At 41.1% G+C, this 27,501-nt stretch overlaps 1 protein-coding gene across 3 annotated transcripts in view; it reads right to left on the bottom strand.

Annotated features, from left to right (window-relative positions):
• KIF26A (kinesin family member 26A) overlaps positions 1 to 27,501 on the bottom strand; it is a 133,060-nt gene that overhangs the window by 14,327 nt on the left and 91,232 nt on the right. For all 3 annotated transcript variants that reach the window (XM_084630184.1, XM_084630183.1, XM_084630185.1), the window contains exons 5-9: positions 20,847 to 21,030; positions 3,353 to 3,562; positions 1,332 to 1,425; positions 592 to 854; positions 169 to 352 (exon numbers count right to left, since the gene is read on the bottom strand). In XM_084630184.1, the coding sequence (XP_084486310.1) occupies positions 169 to 352; positions 592 to 854; positions 1,332 to 1,425; positions 3,353 to 3,562; positions 20,847 to 21,030 (935 nt within the window). The remainder of the gene's footprint in view (positions 1 to 168; positions 353 to 591; positions 855 to 1,331; positions 1,426 to 3,352; positions 3,563 to 20,846; positions 21,031 to 27,501) is intronic.

Here is a 27,501-nt window from a genome sequence, read left to right as displayed (position 1 = left end):
TGAACAAAGAAGATATTAGCCACATCTACCAAGGTTTGTCCATTCTCGACTGCTTGGGGGGCTTGGTTGGGTTCTTTTTTAGTATACTGCATATTATTTTTAATCTAAATGTAAAAATATTTATTTCAAACTAAATAAATACATCAAATTTGGAGTGACTGATCTTACTTCCTCCTTTGCCACTCTTCTCCATGCGATACTGGTAAATGTGAAGAGTGAAGAGCATATGTGAATTCCTCCTGTCTTCTTCATCACACTCAGTTTTACTGGTACTTCTGGCAGCAATTGCAGCATCAAGGAAAAAGGCAGCTTTCTCTGCTGTCGGGGCCCTAAGCTCACTTTGGTTTTGAAGCTTGAATATAAACAAGAAAATGGCTAATTAAGGCAGGGGGGAATGTTTTTTGCTGATCATACTAAGTCTCTAGGGCGATAAGAGAAACAAATATGTACACCATGGGAGTGGGGATTATATATTAAAGACAATAAAAAAATTTACCATCTTAAAAATTGTCATCATCATTGTCAGATAAAAGGAAATAAAAAACAGAGGAAAGTCAGGCTGAAAAGCCTATGTTGCGATAGCCATTATACCTGGGTTCCACATATCGGATCCTCTCTCAAATAAACCCCTGGAGACTGACCATCCTGAAGGCTGCCAGTGGCTACTTCAGCTAACAAATCCTTAAGGTTTTCATCTTTGCCACTGATCTCCACAGCAGATACTCTAATAGAGAAACGAGTCCCAGTTTTTTCTTTGCGTTCATTGATTAACTTGAAGAGCCAAGAAATTGCACAGGGGATAATACCAAGGCTTTGTGTGGAGTTATCTTTGCCAATCATGGTATAAGATTTACCTGGAAAGGAAAGGAAAATATAAAAACTTATCTTTCAAGAATAAAACAGTTTCTTCTTATGCAGCTCCCAATTTACATTATATGCCATGTGCTGTACAGATAGCTTGGGCTAACAAATGCAAAAATGATTTGTATGTATTTAATTATTAATCAGTTAGTATTTATTCAATTAATTTTGCCATTTTTGTAACTCAAACCCAAAGCAAATTAATTTTTAAAGTATCTCTGATCTTTTGATTTTCATCATAACATGCCTCGAAAAGCTTGTTCCTACATAAACTAATCTGATGTTACAGTTTACCTTTTCAAATTAGAATTTAAGATCCCAGTGTAGAAATAAACCATGATAAGTTGGCAAAGCTAATTAAAAAGAAATTCTAATCTATTCGTATACTCCAGATTTATTGTTCCAGAAGCTGACAGTATGTAATTACCAGACTGACATAGTAATTAACTGTAACGAATTTGGGAGCTCACCAAGCTTGACATGACCAAAGCAAAATATGCAACCATCTGCACCATTCACAACAGACTGGATTACTTCTGCTACTGTTCCAGAGCATACCTCAGCCTGAAAGAACAATTGGAGACAAATAAGTTACACAATTCACTCTTTACTTCTCTCCTACATGAAAAGAATGATTCAATATTTCTGAAGCGTAACACTTTTGCCCATTTTTGTGGCATTATTTCTACTATTTTAGCAACTATGTTCCATTTTTAAAAAATAAAAGCTGCTATAGCAGCCTAAAATAGTTTTCAATTCTTTATACCAATTCCCTTGGAATATCGATTCTATGACTAATGTAGCAATTGAACACTATCCAACCAAGCTTGCTGCTGGTATAATAGCTTAGCCAAGGGTTTTCAGTAAGAGTAACAGCTTCAGTGAAATGAAGCCAGCCAAAGAGTGCTTGTAGAAATTAAAAAGCCATTCATACTGGAGAAAATGCATTGAAGATCCCTGAATAAGAATTTCTAAGTATCTGATTTCCATTTACTATGAAAACAATAATATAATTGGTAAAGGGAATTCGCTAAATTCCCTAAGTGCACTAAAAACAATTTATCAGTGTATGTAAGGGGTTGAAATATATACCATGATTTATTAAATATAGCAATTGATGGCATACACATATAAGGCCATACACCAGTGAACAATGAGCATAGATACATGCCAGCAAGCCTGCCCATAGCAATGATGATGCAGGTGGAAGTTGGCCACTCTGATTCTAGTCACCTTGAAACAGCGGAGAAATGCTACCTCAAAGGCCCTCCAAGAGAGTGTTGAAGAGTGTGGCCCAGAGATCAGAGTGAAATCCTGTCCCGACTGAAGACAATGGGAGTTTTGCCATTGACTTCGATCAGGACAAAATATTACCTCATCTCCTTTTTGTACTGCATGTGCAGCACCCAAATCATCAGCAGCTGCTGTGCACAACCACCCACATAGATTATTGCAACTTTCAGTACAAATAGACTATACTGGTCCCTAGGGCTGCACTACTGGGGCATTTGCAATTGCGCTGTGCGTCTGAGTGCGTAGTTATGCCTTTTCCTATGCACTTGCCAGACATTCAGACCGCAATATGCTTATTCACTGATCCAGTACCTGAGATAAAAAGGATGAAAAATGTTTTTTAGCCAAAATTTGTCTTGTTCATTCAAGCTGTAAAGTAACATTCTCAACATGAATTATTTGGAGTTTCATAAAATTGAATGTTCTGATAGAGAACTATGTAAAGGTTGGTCTATGTCCAGATTTATTTTAAAAATCCTTTGTTTTAAAGCTACTATAAGTTTTTTTTCTGCTCCCATTGGGTGGTCTTGACTACAACGTCACCAAACATATCCCCTTTCCTTCTGTGCACATGTCTGCCTGCTGCCCGTCCAGTTTCAGCTCTACTGCTGTTATTGTGCATAAGACAGGCCTTGCAGGGCCTGGAGAAGGGCATGCATGGTCAACAAAACAGTGAAACTGACTATTCAGGAAGTGATGTGAAATGTAAACCTGAAAAAGAAGAGAAAAATAAAAATCTTCCCTGCCCTCTTTCAATTATAGTAATCTTATGGGGTTAGTTGTAACCATTGTCCCGACTCAGCAAAGCACTAAACTTTAGGCACATGCTTAAATCTGTCCCTAGGTAGCAAAGCACTGAAGTCAATGGGTTGTACTCCTAATCCTATTGATTTAAAAAGGGTTACAACATATTCAGTTAAAAATGTAAATTTCAAGTTGACTGTGCCTTTAAGCAGCACTAAAAATACAGGGAAAGTATTCATTCAGCAAATTTATCTCCATGGATGTAGCTTCACTTCTGGGCTAAATTGAAACCATGTGAGAGTTTATCTACTGTCTATTAAATTACCATGTTTTCCCAGGAATTATACTAACTCATTCAAACAAAATTTCCCAGAAGCAATAAGGAACTCTTATATGAATTAAAATGATGTGCCCACGGGAAGAGTTGTTAGAGTTAAATGCTTATCTCCAGTACCTGAGAAGCATCCTGAGGGAATACTGCATCAAAGGCAAACATCTTTGGGACAGCAACAGTTCCTCTCCTGTGACCTAAGTTGGATGGTCCACTTGCAGATGGATCATAAAGAGTGATTTGCTTTTTTCGTGGATCTACCTTTAGAAAAGACATGGATTCGGACGTGTCATGTGGTCCTTGAGAGGGACAAATTCTCACCATCACCTTCACCTGCAAGTAGTTACAAGGAAAGTGACAGCTTTAGTTCCTACTTACAGCTAATGTAAATAATTGCATAGTATCCCACCCCCCAAACTATTCCCTGCTCCCAAAACTTGTACATTTTTAACAGTTCTGTGACTCAGAATGACTTCTCCATATACTTACAGCCAGATTTTCAGCACTGGCTTCCACTCTTGTGCCTGCAATGAATTAATTTTAAAAGGGTTCACTTTCACTTTACCATTTAGATGTCTAATGATGGATTCCTTTGACAAAGAGATCATGAACAGGATACTGAAAGCTTCTCAGTCATTAGGAAAGCTACATAACAAAGTCCTGAAATCCCACAACATAACCCTCTCAACAAAAATAAAACTTTACAATGCTTTTGTGCTCACATCTCTCCTCTATGGCTGTGAGACCTGGACACCATACAAATGGCATATCAAACAGCTAGAGGCCTTCCATATGTGGTCTCTGCACGCCACTATGGGGATCCGCTGGCAGGACAAAATTATCAACCTGGAGGTTCTCCAAAAGTCAAATGCCATAAGCATCAAGGCCATGCTGATAAAAGCCCAACTACACTGGGTTGGACACATCATTAGGATGCCTGAATATTAACTCCCCAGAGAAAAATCCTATGGAGAATTGGCACAAGGACACCAGAATCAAGTGTCTACAAGGAAAAACACTACAAGGACAGCAAGCACTACAAGGACAGCATCAAAAAAACCACACACTATGGTGCAATAAAACCAGATTATCTTAAGAAGGCTGAGTTAAATAGATCAGCATGGCAACACACAGCACTCAGAGCTTTTCAAGCCTTTGAAGAAGACAGAAATAATCGATTGTTAGCTGCAAGGGGAAAGCATCATACTACTGCTATAGTGACCAAGACGCTCACCAATTACTTTGTCTGCCTGATCCGCTCATGAGCATGCGTGTCATGCTTTGGACTTCAGAGTCACTCCAGAATCCACAAAAAGAGAGAGCATGAAAACGTCACCGTCGAACCAACGGACTACACGCACACACACACCCCTGATTTGCAGGCACAATCAACGCTCAGTGAAAAATTGTGTCCACAGAAAAGGAGAATGTGGCAAGATCTTTTTGTAAATCAGGACCTTAATGTTCACAGACTTTGTGACCTAATGTACTGACAAATCCTTCCTGAACAGCTGTTTGAATAAACCAAGAATGAAACAAGATGTTGTAAGCAACAAGTCCTCGGAGTTCTCACTTTCTCTCCTCCTAACCACTGACATATCTTAAGTCCAATTCCGCCAATACAAAAGTGCTGTTGCTGTAACCCACATGGTCAGAAGCCTTTTGCAGCTATAACTTATTGCTAGGATCTTCCCTGGAGACCGGAAGCGTTATTGTCTTTTACATGCTCTTTGCACAGGTACAAATGACTACACAAGATGCAGGGCAGCAGGCCCTAGATCCTCAGTGCACCACTGTCTAGCAGATTCAAAACTAAGAGAAGTGACGTGTTCCACCAGTGGGACTCTATGTACATTGTGTGACATGTTTAAATTATAAGCAGAATGGTAGAGTTATGTCCTAATCCAAGTACAGGAAAATCCTGCTGTGTATGAGATACCACTGCTGGTCAGCGTTTAATTTTACATTATGGAACAGATCCTGAACTGGTGTAAATTGTCATAATGCCATTGAAGCCAATGGAGCTGGGACAATTTACACCATCTGAGCCCCCATCTGTCCCCAGGTGCCCAGTTGTACAATGGGCGTCAATCCTGAGCCTTCTCCACTTCAAAACACCTATTGACAGTAAATAAAAACCAAATACTCCTCCTTTTAATTATTCTTTCACAGTCCAGGTGTAACTGTCTGCTAGCAACCTTTCCACTATGAATCCAAAAGAGCCTAAATATCTACCTGATCAACCATCCAAAATACATACCAAGCCAAATATAGCACACACTTGTAACCTGCAGATTTGACTCAGCTATAACGCCAGGACAGCTTTGAATGGTGGGTGGGAAAAGAAAGTCAAACTTGTAGAACTCTGACTGGGGATATTTCTAATGTTCGACAATTATTTATTGACTTTGACCTTAGCTTTGCATTTCCAGGCTTTCCAACACTAGTTTATTACAACCACAGTGTTCTAATAATGTTGTTAACAAATTATGTCTATTTACAACATTAGCATAGGTTCTTTTTGTCTTTTTTTTTTTTTTTAAAGATTTCGGCTCTTTTTATTACATTTGTTCTGTGTAAACAGCAGTTAACCCCAGCCATTTCCCCTTTCATTCAAAAGAAAGAACAGCCAAAAAGAAAATGAACTGCCATTCCAAGCTTATTTAAATTGATGCTGAAACAAAACGTAAAGCGCCAGATTATGCCTTTAAGGGTATGTCTACACTACCCACCGGATCGGCAGGCAGCGATCGATCCAGCAGGTATCGATTTATCGCGTCTACTTTAGACGCGATAAATCGACCCCCGAGCACTCTCCCATCGACACCTGTACTCCACCATCGCGAGAGGCGCAAGTGGAGTCGACGGGGGAGCAGCAGCAGTCGACTCACTGAGGTGAAGACACCACTGTAAGTCAATCTAAGTATGTCGACTTCAGCTACATTATTCACGTAGCTGAAGTTGTGTAACTTAGATCAATCCTCCGCCCCGCACCCCAGTGTAGACCAGGGCTAAGACACTCATTTGTGCTGAGGGCAGTGCAGAGCTTCAGTATGCATTGCAGCTCAGAATGGCACCCAAGCAGTCCAATATGCAGGAGAATTGAGCAGGTTGTGCCATTATTTAGGATTGCAGTGCAAGGACAGGAGGGATAGAGCCTTGTCCCCTATGAGGTGTAGACGGGTCATCCAAGCCCATGGGATTAATGACAGACTTGGTTGGACTCATCCCAAAGTACCCTGCTGAATTGGGGCCTGCGTCCTTATTAACTGTTGGCTAAGGTATTTTGGAGGTTGTGTTTAGATGCCCTGCAGTTCTATTTTGCATAGCACACTCAGTTCAGAACGCTAAACCGCATGTGGCACCCCCGTATATTCAAACAGGGGGTGTTAATACCCATTTTTGGCATCACAGGAGTTATTTTTCAAAAGTTAGCCCTGAAAACTTTCCTCTATTTCTCCAAAGGAACGAAGAGGTTAAAACAAAAACCAAAAAACCCCCAACACCCTATTTATAGGCCCTTCAAGTAAACCTTACACAAGGCTTCATGGAGGGGAATATTGCATCCTCCGAACAGGTTAGCCCTGGTAAGTTGGCTCCTGATCTCAACGCTTTGCTTTCTTCTCTCTTTGGTACTGATCTGAATATGAAAAGACAGTCCTAGAAAATAAGCGAACCTTAAAATAAATGAAACAGCTGCTTCAAAAGGGAAAGTGCATTACAGGTGACAGCTTCAAGGCTAATTCCCCATAAAAGCTGCATGAAGCTAGCTTTGTGTGCTAGAGTGCTTCCCTCAACCTTGACATATCACCAGGATGTTCAGTAAATAACCTTCTTGATGAAAAAAAACAAAACCAAAACCACCACACTTCAAAATTACTTGATTAAAATGAACTTTAAAATGTATGCTGTTTTCAAAATGCATCTATAAACTGTACTTTCCTTTCTCTCTTACACTTATTATTATTGCAGGAGGCACTGGTATAAAAGGAAAATTGGTTTGCTCATGACCTCAGCAGCAAGTTACCTCCAGTAGCAGCATGCTAGTCCCTAAGCAAACAGGGTTTCACCCTCAGAAAAAGCAACATGCATCAAGTCAGCCTTTCAAGTCCATCTCTCTGGAGCCAGAGGATACTGAAATCTCTCACCATAATGGATCAGATTCTACATCTATCTGGCCTCCGGGGTCATGTTCATTTTTAAAGTGAAAGTAAGCTTTCAAGAGAAACGGAGGAGGAAGGTGCCTTCTTTTTTAGTGTTTTGTCTGTAACAACTGGTTTTGTGTATGTGCAGAAAACTACTGACTTCAGATTAACCACATTTTCCCATTCCCAGGTACATCTGAATCTAAATGATAGCTAATGTGATTGTCTACTTCAGCTGTGCCTTACTCCAGTTATGCCTTACCCATCACTGTTGAAAGGCCATACACCTGAAAATGTAGGGCTAGACTGTGTAACTCTTACTTATATGGGTGGGCCCATTAACTTCACTGGGGAATAGAGGAAAATTGCTTATGTAAACACTTGCCAGCATAAGCAAGGACTGTAATAGTAACGGACCAGCCACATTGGAGGAAGGGGTTCGTGGCTAATCTTGGATTCAGGCATGTGTTTCTGGGAGCATGACAGAACACTTTGTTGCTTCATGTATCTTTCTCCATGTCCTCTAGTTTAGAACCCGCCTTGTTTGACAAGGTCCATATTCTCAGCTGCAAGGGTTGTGCTATGATACAGATGCAGCTTAAGAAGGAAGAGGAATATGATATTAGAAACAAAGGAAAATAATGCTATCCTGACTGCCTAGCATAGGAGTCCTCTGGCAACCCCACATTCAACTTCTTCACAGACTGTTCCTCCTGAGATGCCGCTCCAGTATTCTTTGTGCCCATCTTCCTGGAGCTCAGATACTGCAGTGATAAGGGCATGTAGAATAACAGGAAGCACAATGAGAATCAGCACAATGTTACATGGTTTCACATTACATCTGAGGCCCAGATTCAAGGGACTGAAGGTCAGGAGCAGGTTTATGTCAACCCACCTAGAGACCTGTGAGGTTCACAATTACTGGTCTACCAAAAGTACAATTCTTTATTATGTAGGAATATGAGTTTATGACAGGCAAGATCTAGGAGCACTAGAAAGGCAGCATACTCCTTGCTGTAAGAATTAAGTCCATTGAATCTCTCATGTGTGACCCCATCTGACTCTCCTGGGAACAGCATGCTGTGCTCTGGAGAGAGCCACTCCCAGTGGAAAGAGAGTCATCTAGATGTGAGGACATGGGGTGGAGAGGATTAAAGAAAATAACACAGGAAGAAGGAGCTTGGAGGTCACAAAAAACATTTTGACCCATAACTAGGAGAGTGGTTGATACCCCAACAACCCAAGTTCATTGCCTCAGAGCTAAACAAGACATCATGAGGATATAGCCTGCCCACTCAATTGGAGTGAAGGAGAAACCCACGTTTCAGTACCTGAGGCCATCACCACCCAGAAAAGTAAAGCAAATGCATCTTTCAGCACAAGATACATATTTCATAATTCATTAATCCCTTAGTCCAATCCTGGTTATGTACACTGATGGCTGAGCAAATGTAGAATTGGAGCAATTATACCTGCAATACAGTCAAATGCATTTATTCACTTACAAAATTAAATATTTTCACAAGAGCAGTGATTTAACGCAACCTTGGTGCAGCAGTGACTTGCATACCAAACAAATAACAACTGGGTTAATTTAAAAGTAGGTAGGTTAATTTAAAACTAACTAGAGTCAAGTGCACCAGCGTCCATTTCAGGCTCTGGAATTACACCCCAGATGTACACCATAGAGGCTATAATGGGGTAGTTAAGGATATTAACTACCAATGGCTATTAAAGGATATTAACTACTACACTGGATGGAGTAGTAAAAATATGAGAGAGTCAGTGAGTCTAGAAGTGGGATAGAGGGAACAAGTAGGAAGGGAAGAAAGTTGGCCTGAAAAAGAAAAGGGGAGACAAAAGGAGAGATAACAGCAGACAGAGAAAAAAGCAGAAGAGACAAACACAAGACAAGAAAGACAAGATATATTGGCTCCAGAATACTCATTTCAGGCCTCAGAAAGTGGATTAAACAAGAAGAGAGAGTCAAGCCCTTGGCAAAGATGAGGACAATAAAAATAATGGAGGGATGCTAATTTATTCCCATAAAAAACTATTTTACACCCCACTCCCTCGCAGTACTCACAATGACCACACAAACAGCAGACAAAGATTGCTGCAGAATTTCAGAGCCAACCCTATAGGAACACATAGAACAATCTGTGATTTTGCCAACTTTATATTCCTTTAAATGAAGCATATGGTTGACATTTTCACTCATATGGTAATGCTGCTGAGGTTTGAATGTTTCTAGTGGATTCCTTTCTTTCTCTTGTCCTTTCTTTCTCTTTATAGAAAGTAAGGCATATCACATTTAACTGTTCTCTTCAGTGTCACTATAAGTCACTGAGTAGGAAAAAACGTTGTAAGTTGGATATAAATATACATCTAGAGAGAGATGGTGTCAGTATTGGCTATGTGGCCAGTTGCAAAGATTAGGAGGAGGAATAAGAATGGGGGGAGGGGACAGGTTGTACCTCCATTTGATTTCTACAAACAAAACTAAAATAAAATACACACATAAAACACCACTACACATCCGTATAACTCATATTTTTCTTTAATCATGAAGCCTTCTGTATCATGCAAATCTAGTATCTTGTTAATTAACTGGCTCTGTGATCTCGTGGGTTTTGAACACCATGGGTTAATAGTAAACTGCTGAACTTTCCAAATTCATGTTTCTGCAGGAATCAGGAGGTCAGCAGAATTGCTGAAGGAAATCCTATTAAAATCAAAAGTGTTTGGGAAAAGAAGATGATAAACATATCCTGAATATGCCACAGGAGATGAAGAATTTAACAAATAAATAAATAAATAATTTGGAAAGCCCTGGAAATGGGTGGCATGAGGTCAGGGTGTGCCTGCCCCATGTACAACAATGGGTGGGACTGTAAATGTCAGTGGTTAGGATGGGAGAAAGATTCACAGTAATCAGGAATTTGTTTTTTTCCTTTAACATTTATCTATTTGTCAGCCTACAGTAGGAGTCAGGGAAAAGAAAGGTTATCAAAGCAAACATCTGCAAGCTGAAATTCACTCACTTCTACCATCTAATGGCAAATGAAGTGGAAGGATGCTGAAGAGTGCAAAAAAAATGTTTAAAAGGCTATTTTATGCATGTGCAGAACAGATTTAAGGGAGACTTGTAAGCAGACATAGGCTGATGGCTGCTCAAAATTCAGGCTCCACAGAGTCAGAGAGAAACAACCCACCTGTGTTGATGACAATGCTAGCTCCCATAAAGCCCGATATACAGCCTTTCATATGAAAACATATTACAGAACATTTGAATGGTTATAGACAGTACACCCAAATGTTGTTCATGCTTTTGGGAGAGATAGGCCTGAACCAAAATTCTAGATTTGAACATTCTTGAACTTTGGGTGGATCAGAACCGGACTCATATTTTACAGTTCTGAACCAAAACATCCCTGGGTTTTGGGGGGAAGTCTGGAACTGGATCTGAATTTTGCATTATGGGCCAATTTCTAAAGAGTAGGTCATATCCACATGTTAATCAGATCCACAGATACAGGGCCAGGTAGGATCCCATCTACTCCTCTGTTACCACTCTGTGCTGAGGAGTGCCTAGGGGAACTTTGTGTAGCTACGCATAACTCTCAGTGCAGGTCAGTGCCTCAATGGCATGACTGAGCCCGCAGTGTGAAACAGGATACCAAGATCACATTATGTAGAGTTACACATGAGGAATTAGTGAGGCTTTGGGAGTGTGACGTGTTTGTTTTATGGCAGGTAGGAGAGTATTGAGTCTTAGACCAAATTGCAAAACAGAGTCTTGAAGCAGTTTCCAGAGAAAGTCAGGTTGGTTGTTTCAGGTGTAAAGGAAAAGGAGTCTGCCACCTGCTTGAGGAGAGACAGGGAAGAGGAACAGAAAGAAGCCCCACATTCAGTAAACCCAAAGAGTAGGCTGGAAAATAGAAGCAATGAGGTTGAACAGTGGGACAATTCAATGAAGTGTCCTGAAGCCTATCAGGGAGAGTCTATCCTTGATTCCAGAATGCACAGAGATCCAAGAAAGAACTCTAAGGCACTGTTTTGACTTCAAGGCTTTCCTTTGTGTTTAAAACAGACTGGAGCTGGAGATTAGGCAGGATACAAAGAAAGGAATTATAGCAACTGAGACAAAAGAATGGTGGGTAAGAGTGGTCAAGACGGTGTTGAACATGGGAAATATTTCTACAGGTTAACAGGCATGAAAAAAGAAAAAGTCAAGTCAAATCTCTAGGGTTTCCGAAAGTACGAGTGAATATGCGATTGGTGCCCTGGGTCAAGATGGAGATGGAGTTTTGTCTCAGGCTGCTCATCTTAGCAATCAGTAGGGTATATATTTTGGATGTTCTAAGTTGAAGGAAGATAGTTCAAAGCCACAAGCTGATGAGATATGAAGCTGGTAGAAATCAAGGATGAAGATGCATCAGTGCAGGAATTTTCATCCCAATAGAAGTGATTTCCAAAGGTGAATTCAGGAAGAAAGGTGCCATTTGGGGAAGAGATGACAAAGCCAATAACACACTCTCCTAAGGAGCATTATAACAGATAGATCTAATAGAAGAGAATTACCGACTGCCAGTCATGAAAATGGATCTTTGGACAGATAGGAAAGCGCAGAGGAGGAAGATATCCATGACTCCACTGAATTGTGCCATATGATCAAGCAAGATAGGAAGGCTGATTGAAATCAAAGAGGTAGGAAAGATGGCCTTGTGGCTAAGACACAGAACTAGGAATGCTGGACTCCATTTCCAAGTCTGCCACAGACTTCAAGTGTGTCCTTAGGCAATGACTACAAAATATACAAGTCAGGAGAGAATGACGCCATTATTTTTCTAGATGACCAATAAGATGTACCAAATATTTTACGTGTTTAACCTTAGGGAGATGTACAAGGAAAGACAACGTTAATTCTCTGAATAACCAGTTTGCTCATTAGTAATGTGAATACTAAGGGAATTAAGACTCTGATTCAGCAAAATATTTAAACACATGCATAACTTTACACATGCGCATAATCCCTTTGAAGTCAATAGATCTACCATATTCACATGTTTAAAGTTATGCATGTGCTTCAGTGCTTTATTGGACTGGAGCCTACAGAGATGTTGAGGTTAAAATTAAAAGAACAAGAAGGAAAAACAAGAAAGTATATGCTAAAGAAGAATTATAATATTTTGGTGTATGAGTTTGCAGGTCCAGACCTTGCTATTAAAATGAGCTTTGAACATTTTATTAGTCTATATTTCAGGAATTATATTGGCATTATACTGGAATCTATTCTAGACATTTTGGTGATGCGCAGCATGATCACAGTATCATAATCCTTAAAATGAACAAGCAATTTGGTCTTTAGCAATAAACATCATTATAGCATATTTGAACAGTCAATATAAATTCCCTGGGAACTTGCATTCATAACAGGCACTGCCCAGACAGGGAAGTTAATTTTGTTCAATGTTTTCAGAATGGTGAGTTATAGCAAATTAATAGAATAAAGTTATTTATATATACACCATTCTGAATTAAGATTTCTCACCAAGAAATTACACAGAATTCATTTTCATTACTGGCCATTTTCCAATGAAATTGCTTATTTCTCAACTACTGTGTAAATCAAATTACAAAAGTCTTAGTTCAGAGCCAATATTTTTCATGGATTTAATTGTAACTGACAGATATACAACCCTTACAAAATTGGTTTACTGTGGATAGTTCTTACAAGCCTTTCACATTCTGCCACTACCATTATATAGCAAATTTATATGCAAAACTGCTATGCTAGCATAAACTATTTAGCTCCCTTGGGAGAACCTAAAAAAGCACTTCTATATTGTACTCTTTAGAAAATGGCCTCTATTAAGCAAGAATTGATTCTATATTCCCAGATGATACCACACAAAACTACTCCTTTTTAAACATGGGAAAAAAGAAAGAAGTGTATTTTTATATAATTTTCTGCATTGTGTTTAATATGTTCCTTCAGCAGGAATCTGTATGTCATGGGTTCTACAAAATTGCATACATAGACTGAAGACCTTTTAGTAAGACATATGATGTATATTGGAAATAATACTTTAGTCATTAGGAACAAGCAGCAATAAAGATGGCAAAATTAAGTACCTATTTGTTATTCATCATCAAACTATTGTAAGAACAAGTGAGTGCTGTAGACAGTACACTTAAGAAAAGTCTACATCATCAGTAAATCATGTTAGAGGTACCTTGACTATAGGCTGGGAAAAAAATATAAATGAAAGTAAATGTCTAAAGCAAATAAAAAATGAAGGAAAATATGAATATGCCTTTCCAAGACACCAGTTTGGGAACTCAAATTCTCCCTCTTAATGCTCCATATCAATTTTCTCATGTAGAAGGATTCTGACATTCTAACATAAAAAAATTGACAAGATCTTTGGAAGAGACAAGCACTTAAAGTTGCTCTTGTAAGTGATGCAGTATTATAAAGAGTGTGTTGAACAGAACCCTGGAAAAAACATTTTGCATGAAAAAGGCTTCCTACCACACTAAAGAAAAATAGCAAATTAGAATGCTATGCAGCAGCCACTGTAAAAAGGATGTCTTTTTAATACCACAATATGATAAATTATCTTAAGTAGCACATTAATGTCAGAAATTGAGCATAATCTAACTTCTTTCCAGTGACAATATTAAATGGCTTTCAGACATCTTTCCCACTATTCTGACATTAAATTTAACAACACCCAGTGAGACCAGAAAAATGATTCCGTTAAAAGAATCATACTGCATAGGATCATTGCCTTTTAAGCAGGATTCAACTAAATGATTTGGACTCTGGTGTTTTCGGCAGATTCATGGGTAAGAGATATAATTTGCGACATAACATTTTTCAGTAGTGAGTGAAGTTCTGTTCAGAATACAGTATGCCATTTGTAATGGGATTTTTTGTGCCTGGGGGGGTAGGTATTGCTTATTATACTAAACACAGGTCCCAAGGAAACCTTTCCATTATAACTTAAGAAAGTTTAAACTTTTCCTCCACCTGACATTATTAAAAATTCAAGCCACTTGTTAGCACCTATGGCATTGTATAAAATTTTACACTATAGGTACAGAAACAAATTGGGCCATCTATCTCTAAACAAAGGCTTAGATGTAAAATCAGGGATTTGCATTCTGGGGCAGATTTACATGCTCCAGATGAAACTCCGATGAACAGGGAAAATAGGTGGTTTTTGGAATGGAACAAAAGATACTCCGAAGGCAATGTCTATGCTGCAGCTGGGGGCATGCCCCCCAGACTGGGCAGACAGACACACGCACTCTCTGCTCGACATAAGCGCTTTAAAAATAGCAGGGTGGATGTTGCGGCATGGACAGCAGCACAGGCTCGCTGCCAGTGGGTTTTTGGGCTTGTACTCAGGCAGCTGGCCCACGTCACTGCCCGTGCCACAACGTCCACATGGCTATTAATAGGGGGCTAGGTTGACCAGAGCTAGCACATGTCTGTGTATCTGGGCTGGTTTCCCTTTAGAGAACACTGGAAACAATGAAGACGACAAAATAGAAATTAAAATGCTTTTTAAAGTATTTGAAATTTGCTTTAATAAATATATTTACAAGAAGTACTATATTCAATCCACATATAGCCCACATGTTGCCATCAGCCCATAGCAGAACTCCCACTCATGTGACGAGGAGCAATACAGTTGGGCTGAAAGCAAATTTCAACCTTTAGACCAAATTCTCAACAGCAGCCTCTCATTCTGCACCTAAACTGAGCTAACACAGCTTACTCAGCACTCTGGGCTTCTCCCCTAATTCTCCACACACACATGCTCACATAAGATCAATGGTTTTTGCTGAGCTCCCAGGGTTTGGGGAACCTCTCCCCCTCTCCTGAAACTCCATCAAGCCAGCCAGCAAAAGGACCCAGCTGGGCCATGAATGATAGGACCAAGCAGTTAGATTCTACAATATAAGGACAGTCACTAGAGAAAAACCTAAGGCAGACATTCAAGCTTTCATTAAGCAAATCACTTAAGCATGTGCTTAATTTAAGTTGCTGCTTAAGTCCCACTGACTGAAGCCCCAATTCAGGAAGCACCCCTATTCAGGGTTACACATAAACACAAGCTTAACCGTGAAGCCAATGAATGGGACTTAAGCACCTACTTAAAGATAAGTACATGCTTAAGCACTTTGCTGAATTGAGGCCTCAGCCACCAGGGATTTTCCATACTAGGCATGACATAAAATATGGGTCAGTTTTGGAAATACACAATCAAACAAGGGTTTTAGAGTCCAGATGTTGAAATTAAATTATCTATTTTAAAAAATATTTAGCCATATTGGGATACAGTACATTTTGCTGTAACAGTGGTAAATATGTTGATAATACTATGAACCACAACTACCTTTCCAGGACTCCTGCAACCCTCTACAGTTCTGAAGTCTAAAAAGCTAACCTTTCTCCTAGCTCAGTCACAGAGCTAAATTTCATCTGACAAGATCATTTAGAGATACATACACTTGGGGGGCAGAAATTTTTGCAACTTGTAATATGTTTCTTTAGTTCTTTCTGTCCTTTATCAGAAGTATCTCACAAGAAAAAGAATACTAAGCAAAAAATACAATGAATGACTGTCATTTAATTATTATGTGCTTGATTCACTAAAGAACATATGTTTAGATTCCATGCTGTTCATAAGACCAAACCAGCTGATTCTTCTGAGTGTCTGCAGCAAAGAAGCAGATATGTTTTGTAATTATTAAAGTGTTTCTTCATAAATTATAGTCAACACTATTTCTTACACTGCAGCTCTCGTGGTGACTGCTAACAGGGCATCACAGTACCACCACCTTGAACTGTGGTCACTCCTGAACTCATTAGCTATAGCAAGGTCAGGCATGGTCCACAGTGGGATGACATACCTATAAAGAAAAACACAGGTGCTGCACAACTGATATGGGCAAATCAGAATTAAAAATATTCTGGAATGGTGCTAGAGGAACCTATGTTGATGTGTTTTGGATGAGACATAAAACCAAAGCCCTGGCTACTTGAGGTCACTGAAGGGCAGGGATGGTTTGACCTGGACAAATTAGGTCATTACAATGGGTCAAATTCGTCCCTGGTTTAGCCATGGATGATCTGCCCCATTTTCCCTACCTTAAAACGTCCTCCTGTGGTTTCAACTGGAGAAGCTAAGAATCACTTTGCCTCCTAAAAATCACTGGGTAATATCAGAAGTGCCAAATGGCAGCCATGTTCTGCCCTACAAGTAGCTGTAATTTTTATGCTAGTTGAATTAGCGTTCTATATTCACAGCAACATTTGCCTCTCCCCTTTGACCCACATATGCAGATTCCTACTGCACATTCTGAACACAGAACTCCCACTGAGGTCAGTGCTGAATATGATTTGTCTATACCATTACACGACTTAATATCAAAGCATTGGAAAACGTGCTGTATGGCAGAATATTGCACTGGAACCTGCGGGCAGTCAGGGAACTAGATGAGCTCGTAGGTCTGTTTTCCATCTCTAATTTTTGTGAATCGATATAAAATCAAAAGTTTTAGCCATGCTGTTTTAATTGAATCTTGTAAATAAAGGGTCCAATCTTGAAAGCCCCTTCCACATAGAACTCCTATTAGCTTTCCATCAAAGACCACAATACAGATATTACAATTTAATATTACGTTGCTAACATTCTGATCATAGTATTATAGGGCTTCTAATAGTGCTTTTTTTTGTTTGTAAGGGAAACACAGGTTTTGTACATTACTTTCCCCAGTGAAAATTCACATTGGTCTGTTATATGACACTCCCCAGGGCAGAGAGTTGGCCTTTTCTGTACATGTCTGGCTTGTGTTTAAATTATCCAGGCTCAAATGCAAACATTTGGTTTTCAACTTACAGATGCATCTTATCCACCGTGGGTGGGATCTTGCAATGTATGGAGCACCTCCTGGAAGGTACTCAGCACCCTCAACAACCACTGAAGTTAAAGGAGTTAAAGGCAACTCAGTCAAGACTAAGCATATGAAACAAAATAGCACCAAATTAGGAGTGAGGAAGGAAAGTGCTGCTCTAGCAGATGCCTAACCCAAGGTAGCCACATACACAGAACCACAGCCAGCAATGAGGCCAGGCACACAGCTGACTCTGGAACCATCAAAGAAAGTAGGGAGCCTGCCACAAAGACAGATGTTGGATGTTCCAGTAAGAAAAATACATGCCAGAGTCCAGCTTCTGCAAAGCATATCCCCTGTGTGAGTGAGCCATCTGGTATTATTCTCCAGACCGCAAGAAAAAGCAGAAATCAGTGTTGAGCAGGAAGAGTATTAAGTACAATGATGGCAAGAGGAGACAGGATTCTTCAGTTACCAATGAAGTTAGAGGCATCTGCCAACTTTCGTTGTTTGTTAACTGCATTGATATTTAAAGTAAAATGAGGGAGAAGCAAATGGTTATTTATTCCCATTGCTGTCACCATCACCAGAAAACTCTATCAGCCTGAGGCTGTATCTGCCCACAAAGAGCTAGCAGGTGAAAGGGGAAAATATAAAGGAAGAGTATTACAGCGCAATGGGATAAATGCCACCAAAGACTACTTGCTCATTATCATTTTGATACGGAAGGGTGGAGATATAAACGTCAAGTGTTATAGCACATACATGGGCTGATTCTTTTCCTCTGCCCAATGACTATTATCATTAAGTTAAATGAGGAATCCTTTATGCAGAATCATGATTTTTACAAGCAGCTACGGTATTTTTGTTTTGAAGATGTTTTTTAGAAAGTAGTTTTCCCAGTGAAGGACTGCTTTACAGCAACGCTTAAAGCAGTGGTCACCAACTGGTCGATCACAATCGACTGGTTGATCCTGGAGCCTCTGAGAGTCCATCGCAATCTCCGGAAGCTAAAAGTCCAGCGCGCAGCGGGGCTAAGGCAGGCTCCCTGCCTGCCCTGGCCAGCACCCCTCTGAGGCCCCTGTGGTGGTGAGGGGAGGCTAGGGTCTTTGCGCGTTGCTCCTGCCTGCAAGCAGCACTGCTGCAGTTCCCATTGGCCAGGAATGGGGAACCACAGCCAATGGGAGCTGCGGGGGTGGTGCCTGCAGAGAGGGGCAGCACGCAGAGCCACGTGCTCTCCCAGGGGCCACAGGGGCATGCTGGCTGCTTCCGGGAACAGCATGGGGCCATGGCAGGCAGGGAGCGCTGACGAGGAGCTGCCCGAGATAAGTGCCACCCAGCAGGAGTCTACACCCCTCCCTCACCCCAACGCCCTCCTGGAGCCAGCACCCCATATCCCCTCTTGCACCCCAACCCCCTCCTGTACCCCAAACTTCCTGCCCCATCTCTGAGCCCCCTCCCAGGACCAGCACCCTGTACCCCAACACTCTGCCCCAGCCTGGAGCCCCCTCCTGCACCCAAACTCCCTCCCAGAGCCCAGACCCCCTCCTGCCCCCCGAAAACTCTGCCCCATCCTGCACCCAAACTCCCTCCCAGAGCTTGCACCCCTCACCCCCTCCTGCACCCCAACCCCTGCCCCAGGCTGAGCCCAAAGCCCCCTCCCACACTCCGAACCCCTCGGCCCTACCCACCCCGTCCCGCAGCCCAACCCCCTGCAAGTGAGTGAGAGTGGGGGAGAGCAAGCAATGGAGGGGGGATGGTGTGAGTGGGGCAGGGCCTCATGGAAGGGGAGGCATAGATCCTGGGTTGCACTTAAATTAAAAAAGTGATCTTGCGCGTAAAAAGGTTGGAGACCACTGGCTTAAAGGGATACAGCCATATTAAAAATCAAGGGCCAGAGAGACTGGTATAATTGCCTTCTGCATGACCAAGGTTGCTAAACCCAGGCCTTCAACGCCACACCACGGTACCCTTCCATTCAGCTAAAGGTGCAACTCCATGAGTAGGTGGCTAGAGCAGAATGTTATCTTTTACAGTCTACAGTACCAGTGACTACAGGGGAATATGACACACTTCGTCAGTGTGTTACATACTTCCCTTGTTAGAAGAAGCCCAAGATCCTAAATATTAGAGCTCAGTCTAGTTCTGTGCAGAATGGTCCAGCTTTCTAGCAGGATCTGCTGTTTTCTATCAGGGTTTTTCTCTTTGTTTAGTTGCCCCCTGCTCTGCTCCATTCTGCTTATGGACAGAAAAGTGATCTGTACAAGATTATCTTATTTGCAGGATTCCCCTGACATTTTACTGATCTGGAATCCTGTATGTGATCATGAGTTATATTTGGATTATCTATTTGAGGATACTGGACAAAACAGAACTCCCCTCAGCAAAATGAGTGGTCCTAGTTAATACTACCAGCTCCACCAAAAGGGATGGGAAGAAGGCAGGGCCATTGTCAGAGGTGGCCACCTATGGAAGGGTGCACAGTCTGAAGCCCTTTAAGGTGCACAGAAACGGCTCCTGCAAGCATCTGCGAGCTCTACGGACACCGTATTTTTATAAAACACAATATCTTGCAGAGCTCCCCCAAAGGCAACATAACTCTGCGCTATCCCTAACACAAGGATGTGGCTTAATGCCACAACTTAGCCCTAAGTCTGCAGGAGAAGAGGCAGACAGGGTAAATGGCATATGCTGCAAATGTAGAAACAGTCTCTTAAATTCTCCCTTCCCTCATCACTGACTCCCAGGTAAGAGGTACTAAACTACTTGCTAATTTATTTCATTCAAAAATTCATCTGCCTGCTTCTTATCAAATATATGAAAAAAAATCGGGGCAGAAATCACATTCTCATTTGTAAATGTCCTCTTAAAAAACGTGTCTCATAGAATGGTAAAGCTACAGACATTTCACTTCCATTTAGCAAAAATACACTGGCAAAAACCTTTATCTCCTTCAACTCACTGATTTAACAGAATACAATACAACAGAGTGTCATTTAAAAGTACTTAGGCAGACAATTTATTTATGTTAATGTTGAGTTGTATAGTTACTTGAGGTGCATTTTTAACTCTCCTCTGCACGTTAGGTACTTTAGGTCCACCTTGAAATATTAATCTCTTGTAACCTATGTAAATAAGTATTCAGACACTGTAGCTTGTGCTTTTAACATGTCAGAAATATACATAAAACTCTAAATAATTGTCTTACGTTTTACCTGATTTTATTTAAGTAAAATTAGTGCAAAATTGACAATTTAGCACTTTTAAAAGATGCCAGATTTCCATGGCTGGAGGCGGAAGGCCTGTTTCTCCTCTCACTTATTCCTTTCGTTTCACTTTTATGAAGTTGACACTTGTCCACTGGAATCTGGACAGAGACCACCAACTCATTTTTATAGGCCACCCAAGAGTCTACTCACAGTCACATCTAAACAGATGTGCAAGACTCTGTATCCCAGCACTCCCCTGAGCCACCTAATCCCTGCCTCTATGCTTTAAAATGTATGGCTCCTTAAAATTAGGTAGGAAATTGTAAAGAGACTGAGATCTCGAATTACCTTTCCAATGCCAGGGTTGTCCTTGATTTTTGACACTGCTCTCAAAAGGCATGGCGGTGCTGGGGGAGAGCATAACTGCAGTATGCCACTAAAGTTGGTGGCATAGACAGAGAAGTCGTGAGAGCGTGGCAGGGGCGGATGGTACTTCTTTCTCTTCGAGGACAGGTTAAGCTTCTGTGCTGCTCTGTATAAAGTAATATCAAGAAAGGACAATGTTACTCTGAGCTCAATGCAATTTAGAGCAGTAAAACAGATGTTCATTGTCATCACTGCCTGTTTAACAAATCAAGTCATTTCATTCTAATCAGATTTCATAAGGACACACCATCAGGAGACTAATCGAAGGAAATATGGGCAGAAATATGGTTGGCAAGATATTCATTTAATTTCTCCCCCAACAGAGTTCCAATTATAGTCTTAACTTTTTTTCCCTAACAGCTTGGCAGATGAGTCCAAGACTGCTGAAATCTCACTGACATCATAAAAACCTAAAATCATCCCCCTGTCACTAGCAGGACCAGATGGCCTTTGCTGGTGATAACATTTATGAAAGTGATGTTTTGTGTGCTAACAAGTTACCCGATACAGAAAAATGACATTCCAATAGACTGCAAATCAGATGAGTGCAAGTCTCTCTACCATTGGCTGCATTGAAAACTATTAGATAAAAGAGAATCCCTTCAAGACAGATTTTTCCCCCCCCTTAATTCCATTCTTCCTCATTAAAAGGAAAATCCGTTAAAGAGACATGCTTTAACGTGCCAAACAATGATCCTGCTTTTGAAATGCAGAATTTCAAAACACAAAAGATGAAGAAGGAAAACATTTAAAACGTACAATTAAAATTGTAACTCTGTTCTTTGTGAGTAAGAATGGGATTAGAATCAAGGTTTCTGCTAATCCTTAATGATGGCACCAAGCAGGATATCAAGGAACCAAAATAAAACTTAGGCTCTGGAGCAAAACCCATATGTTCTAAAAATCAACCGGTGAACTTAACACGAGAGATACATTCATGTGCATGTTCCACATGCCTAGGGAGTGAAATCCTGGTTCCACTGAAGTCACTGGGAGTTTTGCCACTGACTTCAGTGGCACTAGGATTTTACCCATTCTGCTCACCAGTTTTCCAGTGTATCCACGGGCTGCAGATCTGAACACTTTTATACGAGTAAATCTCCCAACTTCACGGGCCAGATTTCCTGAATAAGGAGTGTGGGATCTGACCCAGAGACCATCAGTGGAGAGCACACAGAGACACATTCTGCAACAGTGCCAAGAGATGCTCAATTTAATGTCTGTACCCCTATTAAGATTAAAATAAGTAAAGATGCAATAAGTTATAGTTCTGACACCTTTGGGCCCAACCTTATAAATATGCCAACATTCCAGTTCTGAAGATGGATCATTCACTGGATTGGGCCCATTATACAAAAGCCTGTCACTCTAAATTCATTATTTCATGAGTATGAGGCTAGTATTAATCATTTTATTGTTAATAGTTGTGACAAAGTTCCTCCTCTGCCTTGGTGGGTCCTGCGCTTATTGGCGGATTTGCTCGCCTCAGAGGTTCATGGCAGCCCTCAGTTTGGCCACTTTCGTGGTTCAAATCTGCAGTTCACTCAGTTAGCCTCATCACTAGCCAGCATGGGGAAAGGAAGAAGAACGATCCCCGCAGTCTCTGCTGATCCACCTAATGGATCGGGGAACAGGCCAGAGACCTTCCCCTCTGGTGGAACCCACAGTCCAGGTCAACTCCTCCAGTATCAAGTAGGGAGTTGGGGGGATGGAGGGATGGGGGGAACCCGGGCCCACCCTCTACTCTGGGTTCCAGCCCAGGGCCCTGTAGATTGCAGCTGTCTACAGTGGCTCCTGTAACAGCTGCGTGACAGCTACAACTCCCTGGGCTACTTCCCCATGGCCTCCTCCCAAACACCTTCTTTATTCTCACCACAGGACCTTCCTCCTGATGTCTGATAATGCTTGTACTTCTGAGTCCTCCAGTAGTACACCTTCTCACTCTCCGCTTCTTGCGCCTCTTGCTCCCAGCTCCTTGCACGCACACCACAAACTGAAGTGAGCTCCTTTTTAAACCCAGGTGCCCCGATTAGCCTGCCTGTCTTAATTCTAGCAGCTTCTTGATTGGCTGCAGGTGTTCTAATCAGCCTGTCTGCCTTAATTGTTTCCAGAAAGTTCCTGATTGTTCTGGAACCTTCCCTGTTACCTTACCCAGGGAAAAGGGACCTACTTAACGTGGAGCTAATATATCTGCCTTCTATCACTCTCCTGTAGCCATCTGGCCCAACCCTGTCACATAATTTACACTTGTATCATACCTTTCATCCAAGGATCTCAAAGTACTTTACAAACATTAGGTCTGGCAACACACCTATTAAGCAATAATTATTATACTTGTACAAATGGAGAAACTGAAGCAGAGAGAGGTTATGAGACAGATTGTGTCAAAGGGGGTGGCACATAACTGCCCTGTCCCAGGATTATCTCTGGAATATGGCACAAACTTGCACAAAGTTATATAGATAGTCAGTAGCAGAGCCAGGAATTGGCATGCAGATCTCCTAGCTCTAAACAATAGATTGTGTTCTCTGTACAGAGATCAGCACAATGACCAGTTGCATTTCTTCATAACATAAAAGCAGCAAACTCCAGGGAATCATAAATGCCAATGAACAATCTCTATACCCACTGGACTTTCTAAGCAGTGATAATGAACCCTTAAGTTTTCAGTAGCAGTGCAGCCTGAGTTAGTTGCACAAATCCCATCATGGGAGTTATGACGCTAAAATCCCAGTCAACTCTGAAAATGCATATCTAAATTCTGAAGCAGGATTTGAGACAAACCAATTGCTCAGGAGCACAATAGTTGCAACTGTAAATTTAAAACTTAAATGTGTCATAAATATACGGTTTTACTGTATAGCAAAGACACTCAATCTGTTGGGTACGTCCACTGTGGTACCACACTTGGCATTACTTTCGATAGCCAAGCAGCAATCAGCTCTTGTAGTTATTTAATCATATTGCTGATTGATATGAAAGATAATGTTTATTTCCTTGTTTTCACACTATGATCCACTGCAGAAATTATAAAAACAGCTCTCGAGAATGTCTTCAAAGTACAATCAAGATATACATGAAGTCCTGATGAAATAATTATTGTTTCCATAAAGTCTGCTGCAGCAATCCCCTTGAGAATCATATGTGAAAGAGAACGGGATATAAAGAATGGATTTACACATCCCATGTTTATTCAGGCACCCAGATCAAGTGCCAATAGATAACTTAAGGTGCACAAAAAAGGCCAAGTTAGAAAAAAACAGGTCAGCTGTACTGAGGTGTGATATCTCCCAAAAGAGCCAGCTTATAGAAGGCTGTCCATTTAAAAAGGCAAGTGAAAAACAACACCACTGGGCCTAACCTTTTAAGTTATCATATGGAGAAAGAACAAATTTCAGACTGTTCCCTTGTATAGTACACACACTGTGCATCTCCACCCTTTGTGTAATCTAAACAGGCACAGTGCCATACGTTAGATCAAGCAATTAAGTGTTTTAGTACTGATATATTCTCTTCCTAAGAATTTGGCATATAATACTTATTTGGCCCAGGGACTGCATGTCCACATAGGGAGTCAGAAAACAAGAAAAGGAGAGGAAGTGGAATAGCTGTCCTAGAGAATAATCAGCATTATAACAAGGACCAGGGCACTTGCAGTACTAGATATTTTTATGAGGCTTACGTTTATAGAGCATCTTTTCTACCCAAAAAGCACCCTGAAGTGCTTGTGTACTATAAACAAAGTTTAGTGGGCTACACCTGCACACACATTTATGCCCAATGCTGAAATGCAGCCACTTATGGGATGGAACCACCACAGACATTCTGCAGCAGTCACATCAGTGTTTTCAGAAGATGAAAGGAATGGATCCAGCTGAAAAGGCATGAGGGATTTAGATAAGTGAAATGTAATTATCGGCGTTTGGAATTTGGATAAGAGAGTGAGCTTTTCCTTGTCCTTAGCTCTTGCAATGAGTGCCATCCGTCCATTAAAGAGCACAAGTGGTCAGAATCTTAGTAATTTATATCTCAGTCCAAAGCCAGCAGTGCAGTACACTTAATACCATACTTGGACTTCAACAACAAACCTGAGGGGAGCAGTGCCACATACTGAGTCCCCAACATCACTTCTTGCAGCACCAGCATTCTGCTTAGTGGTCCCCCATCCAAATCCCAACTAGTCCAAAACACAGCCCACAAATGGTATGGCTGTAGGCCTGGATAAATAGCAAAACCCCATCAGACTTCACCAACACTTCTTCTTGAGGAAAATTCATAACAGCGTATATATTCATAAGAAACTACTTTTGAAATGTTTAAAAATGCTGGATATTCCATAACTTGTACCCAACTAACCAGTACAGAACATCTGGCTTAAAGTTTCAGCCAAACCCTAGCCCAGCATTCCTTTTTCCAGGTCTAATTTGTGCCCACAAAATTGCTACTGCAAAAGGGAAAATTTAGCTTTTGAAAATTCTGTCCTTTTGTAGCTTGGAAGGCAGCACAGTCGACTGGTTAAAGCAGAGGGGCAGGCATTAGGAGAGTTGAATTCTGTTCTCAGTTCTACCACCACATTGTTGGGTGACCTTTGGTGACCCCCTGAGCCTCTCTGAACCTCAATTTACCAACCTACAAAATGGGGCTAACAATACTTACCCTTCTTTATAAAGTACTTTGAGATCTATGGAGAAAATCGTTACGTAAAAGTTAAGTATTATGATCATCTATCTATGATGGTTTTCCAAGCATTGAGCAGCTTTACTACAAACACATACTCTCACGCTTCCCTCTCCCACCCCAGCCTTTTCCTTTTCCTTTTCCCCATCTAACTTATGTTGTTTATCTAATCCTCTATCAAAAATCCTTGCAATGGAACTAAGCCTTGGACTCCGCACGCTCATGCCTCTCTCCCTTTCCAATTAAAGCTACTGAGACACTGGTGTATATTATTTTTCCTTCTAGCTGTGAGATCTACTGGCTGCATTTTGCTTAACTCTTTTCATCTTTAATAGAAGTTGTCTTTTAAGACACTCTGGAGAGTTCTTTCCTCATAGCTATGTGTCATGGAAGAAAATAAAACTAATATATGGCACATGAAGGAGCACTCAAATATCAGTGACAAGGGACAGTCTCTAACCTACTCCTTCCTCCACACAATTTACAGAATATAAGGTTTTCCGCTGTGCATGGATGAGGCAACAAGGCAAAGGATGAGAAGATCAATTAGGTAATGTTTAGCACAAAGGGAGCAAGGCTGTAGAATAAACGCAGCTACAAACCCTACCCACTAAAGAAATACACATTTTTAAAAGTTAATGTGACATTTCAGACATTTAATTGTACAGTAAAGGCTCTATACCAGGAATCAGCAACCTTTGGCATGTGGCCCGTCAGGGAAATCCGCTGGCAGGCCAGGACAGTTTGTTTAGCTGCAGCTTCTGCAGATCACAGATCCCACTGGCCGCGGTTCACCGTTCTAGGCCAATGGGGGCTGCGGGAAGCAGCAGACAGCACATCCCTCGGCCCGCGCCACTTCCCACAGCCCCCATTGGCCTGGAATGGCGAACCGCGGCCAATGGGAGCTGCGATCGACTGAACCCGCAGACGCTGCAGGAAAACAAATCATCCCAGCCGGCCCACAGATTTCCCTGACGGACCGCGTGCCAAAGGTTGCCGAACCCTGCTCTGTACTGATTCTTAAAGCTTAAGTTCACTAGACAAGCTATGGACATTATAGCTGTGAGAGTAAGTGCCGTAATTGCACTCCCTTGTGATGTATATCTATACCATAAAAAAAAAAAAGCTAGAATAGAGGCTTTATTAAAACTATGTGCATATGTAATGCCTTTCATCAGAAGATTCCAAAGCATTTTACAAACATTTCCTCACAGCAGTATTCTTAAACTTACCATTTTATACATTATGTAGATGGGTTAATTGAGGTATAGACAGTTTAAGTGACATGCCCATGGAAACAGAGCAAACCGCTGGCAGTCAGGAATAGAACCCATGAGTCCTGATTCTAGCTCTTAAGCCACACTGCCAAAAATAAACTACAGAAGATACAATTCAGTACCAGTAATTACTTAGATTTTTAACAGAGCTTTAGCACTCTGTTTTCAAATCTATATTATTTATCCATATCTCTCAGAGATAATTTTTATTATTTGCATAGCAGTGGTTCCTGGAGGCTTCAATGTGGATCAAGGGTAGGGAGCAGCTGGAGCCATACAATTTCAGTCCATATACTAAACATCCTTCATTTTGAAGTGTTCACATGCAGTGTTTCAGTTTGGCACATTACAGATATTTATAGAGAAATTTTTAATCTGGATTCTGAAACCCCCTTAATCCCCCCCATAAAAAAAAGGTTTTGGAGTTTTGGATCTGGGTTACTCTTTACCATTTCTACTCTCTATTCAAAAACCATACTCATTTGTTCTTCCCCAATTCCCATCTAACAATGCCAGAACAAATTTAGCAATTACTACTGTGTTGTTTAACAGCTATTCTTTTACCTGCTTTCCACTGCAAAGCAACTTGAAAGGAAGCACCAGGAAAAGTAACAGAGCCCGTC

This window comes from Lepidochelys olivacea (genome assembly GCF_965140295.1).
Source record: "Lepidochelys olivacea isolate rLepOli2 genome assembly, chromosome: 6".
In the NCBI taxonomy this organism is placed as follows: domain Eukaryota; kingdom Metazoa; phylum Chordata; order Testudines; family Cheloniidae; genus Lepidochelys; species Lepidochelys olivacea.
The sequence above is the reverse complement of the archived record's forward strand: the minus strand, read 5'-3'. Positions and strand labels throughout refer to the sequence as shown.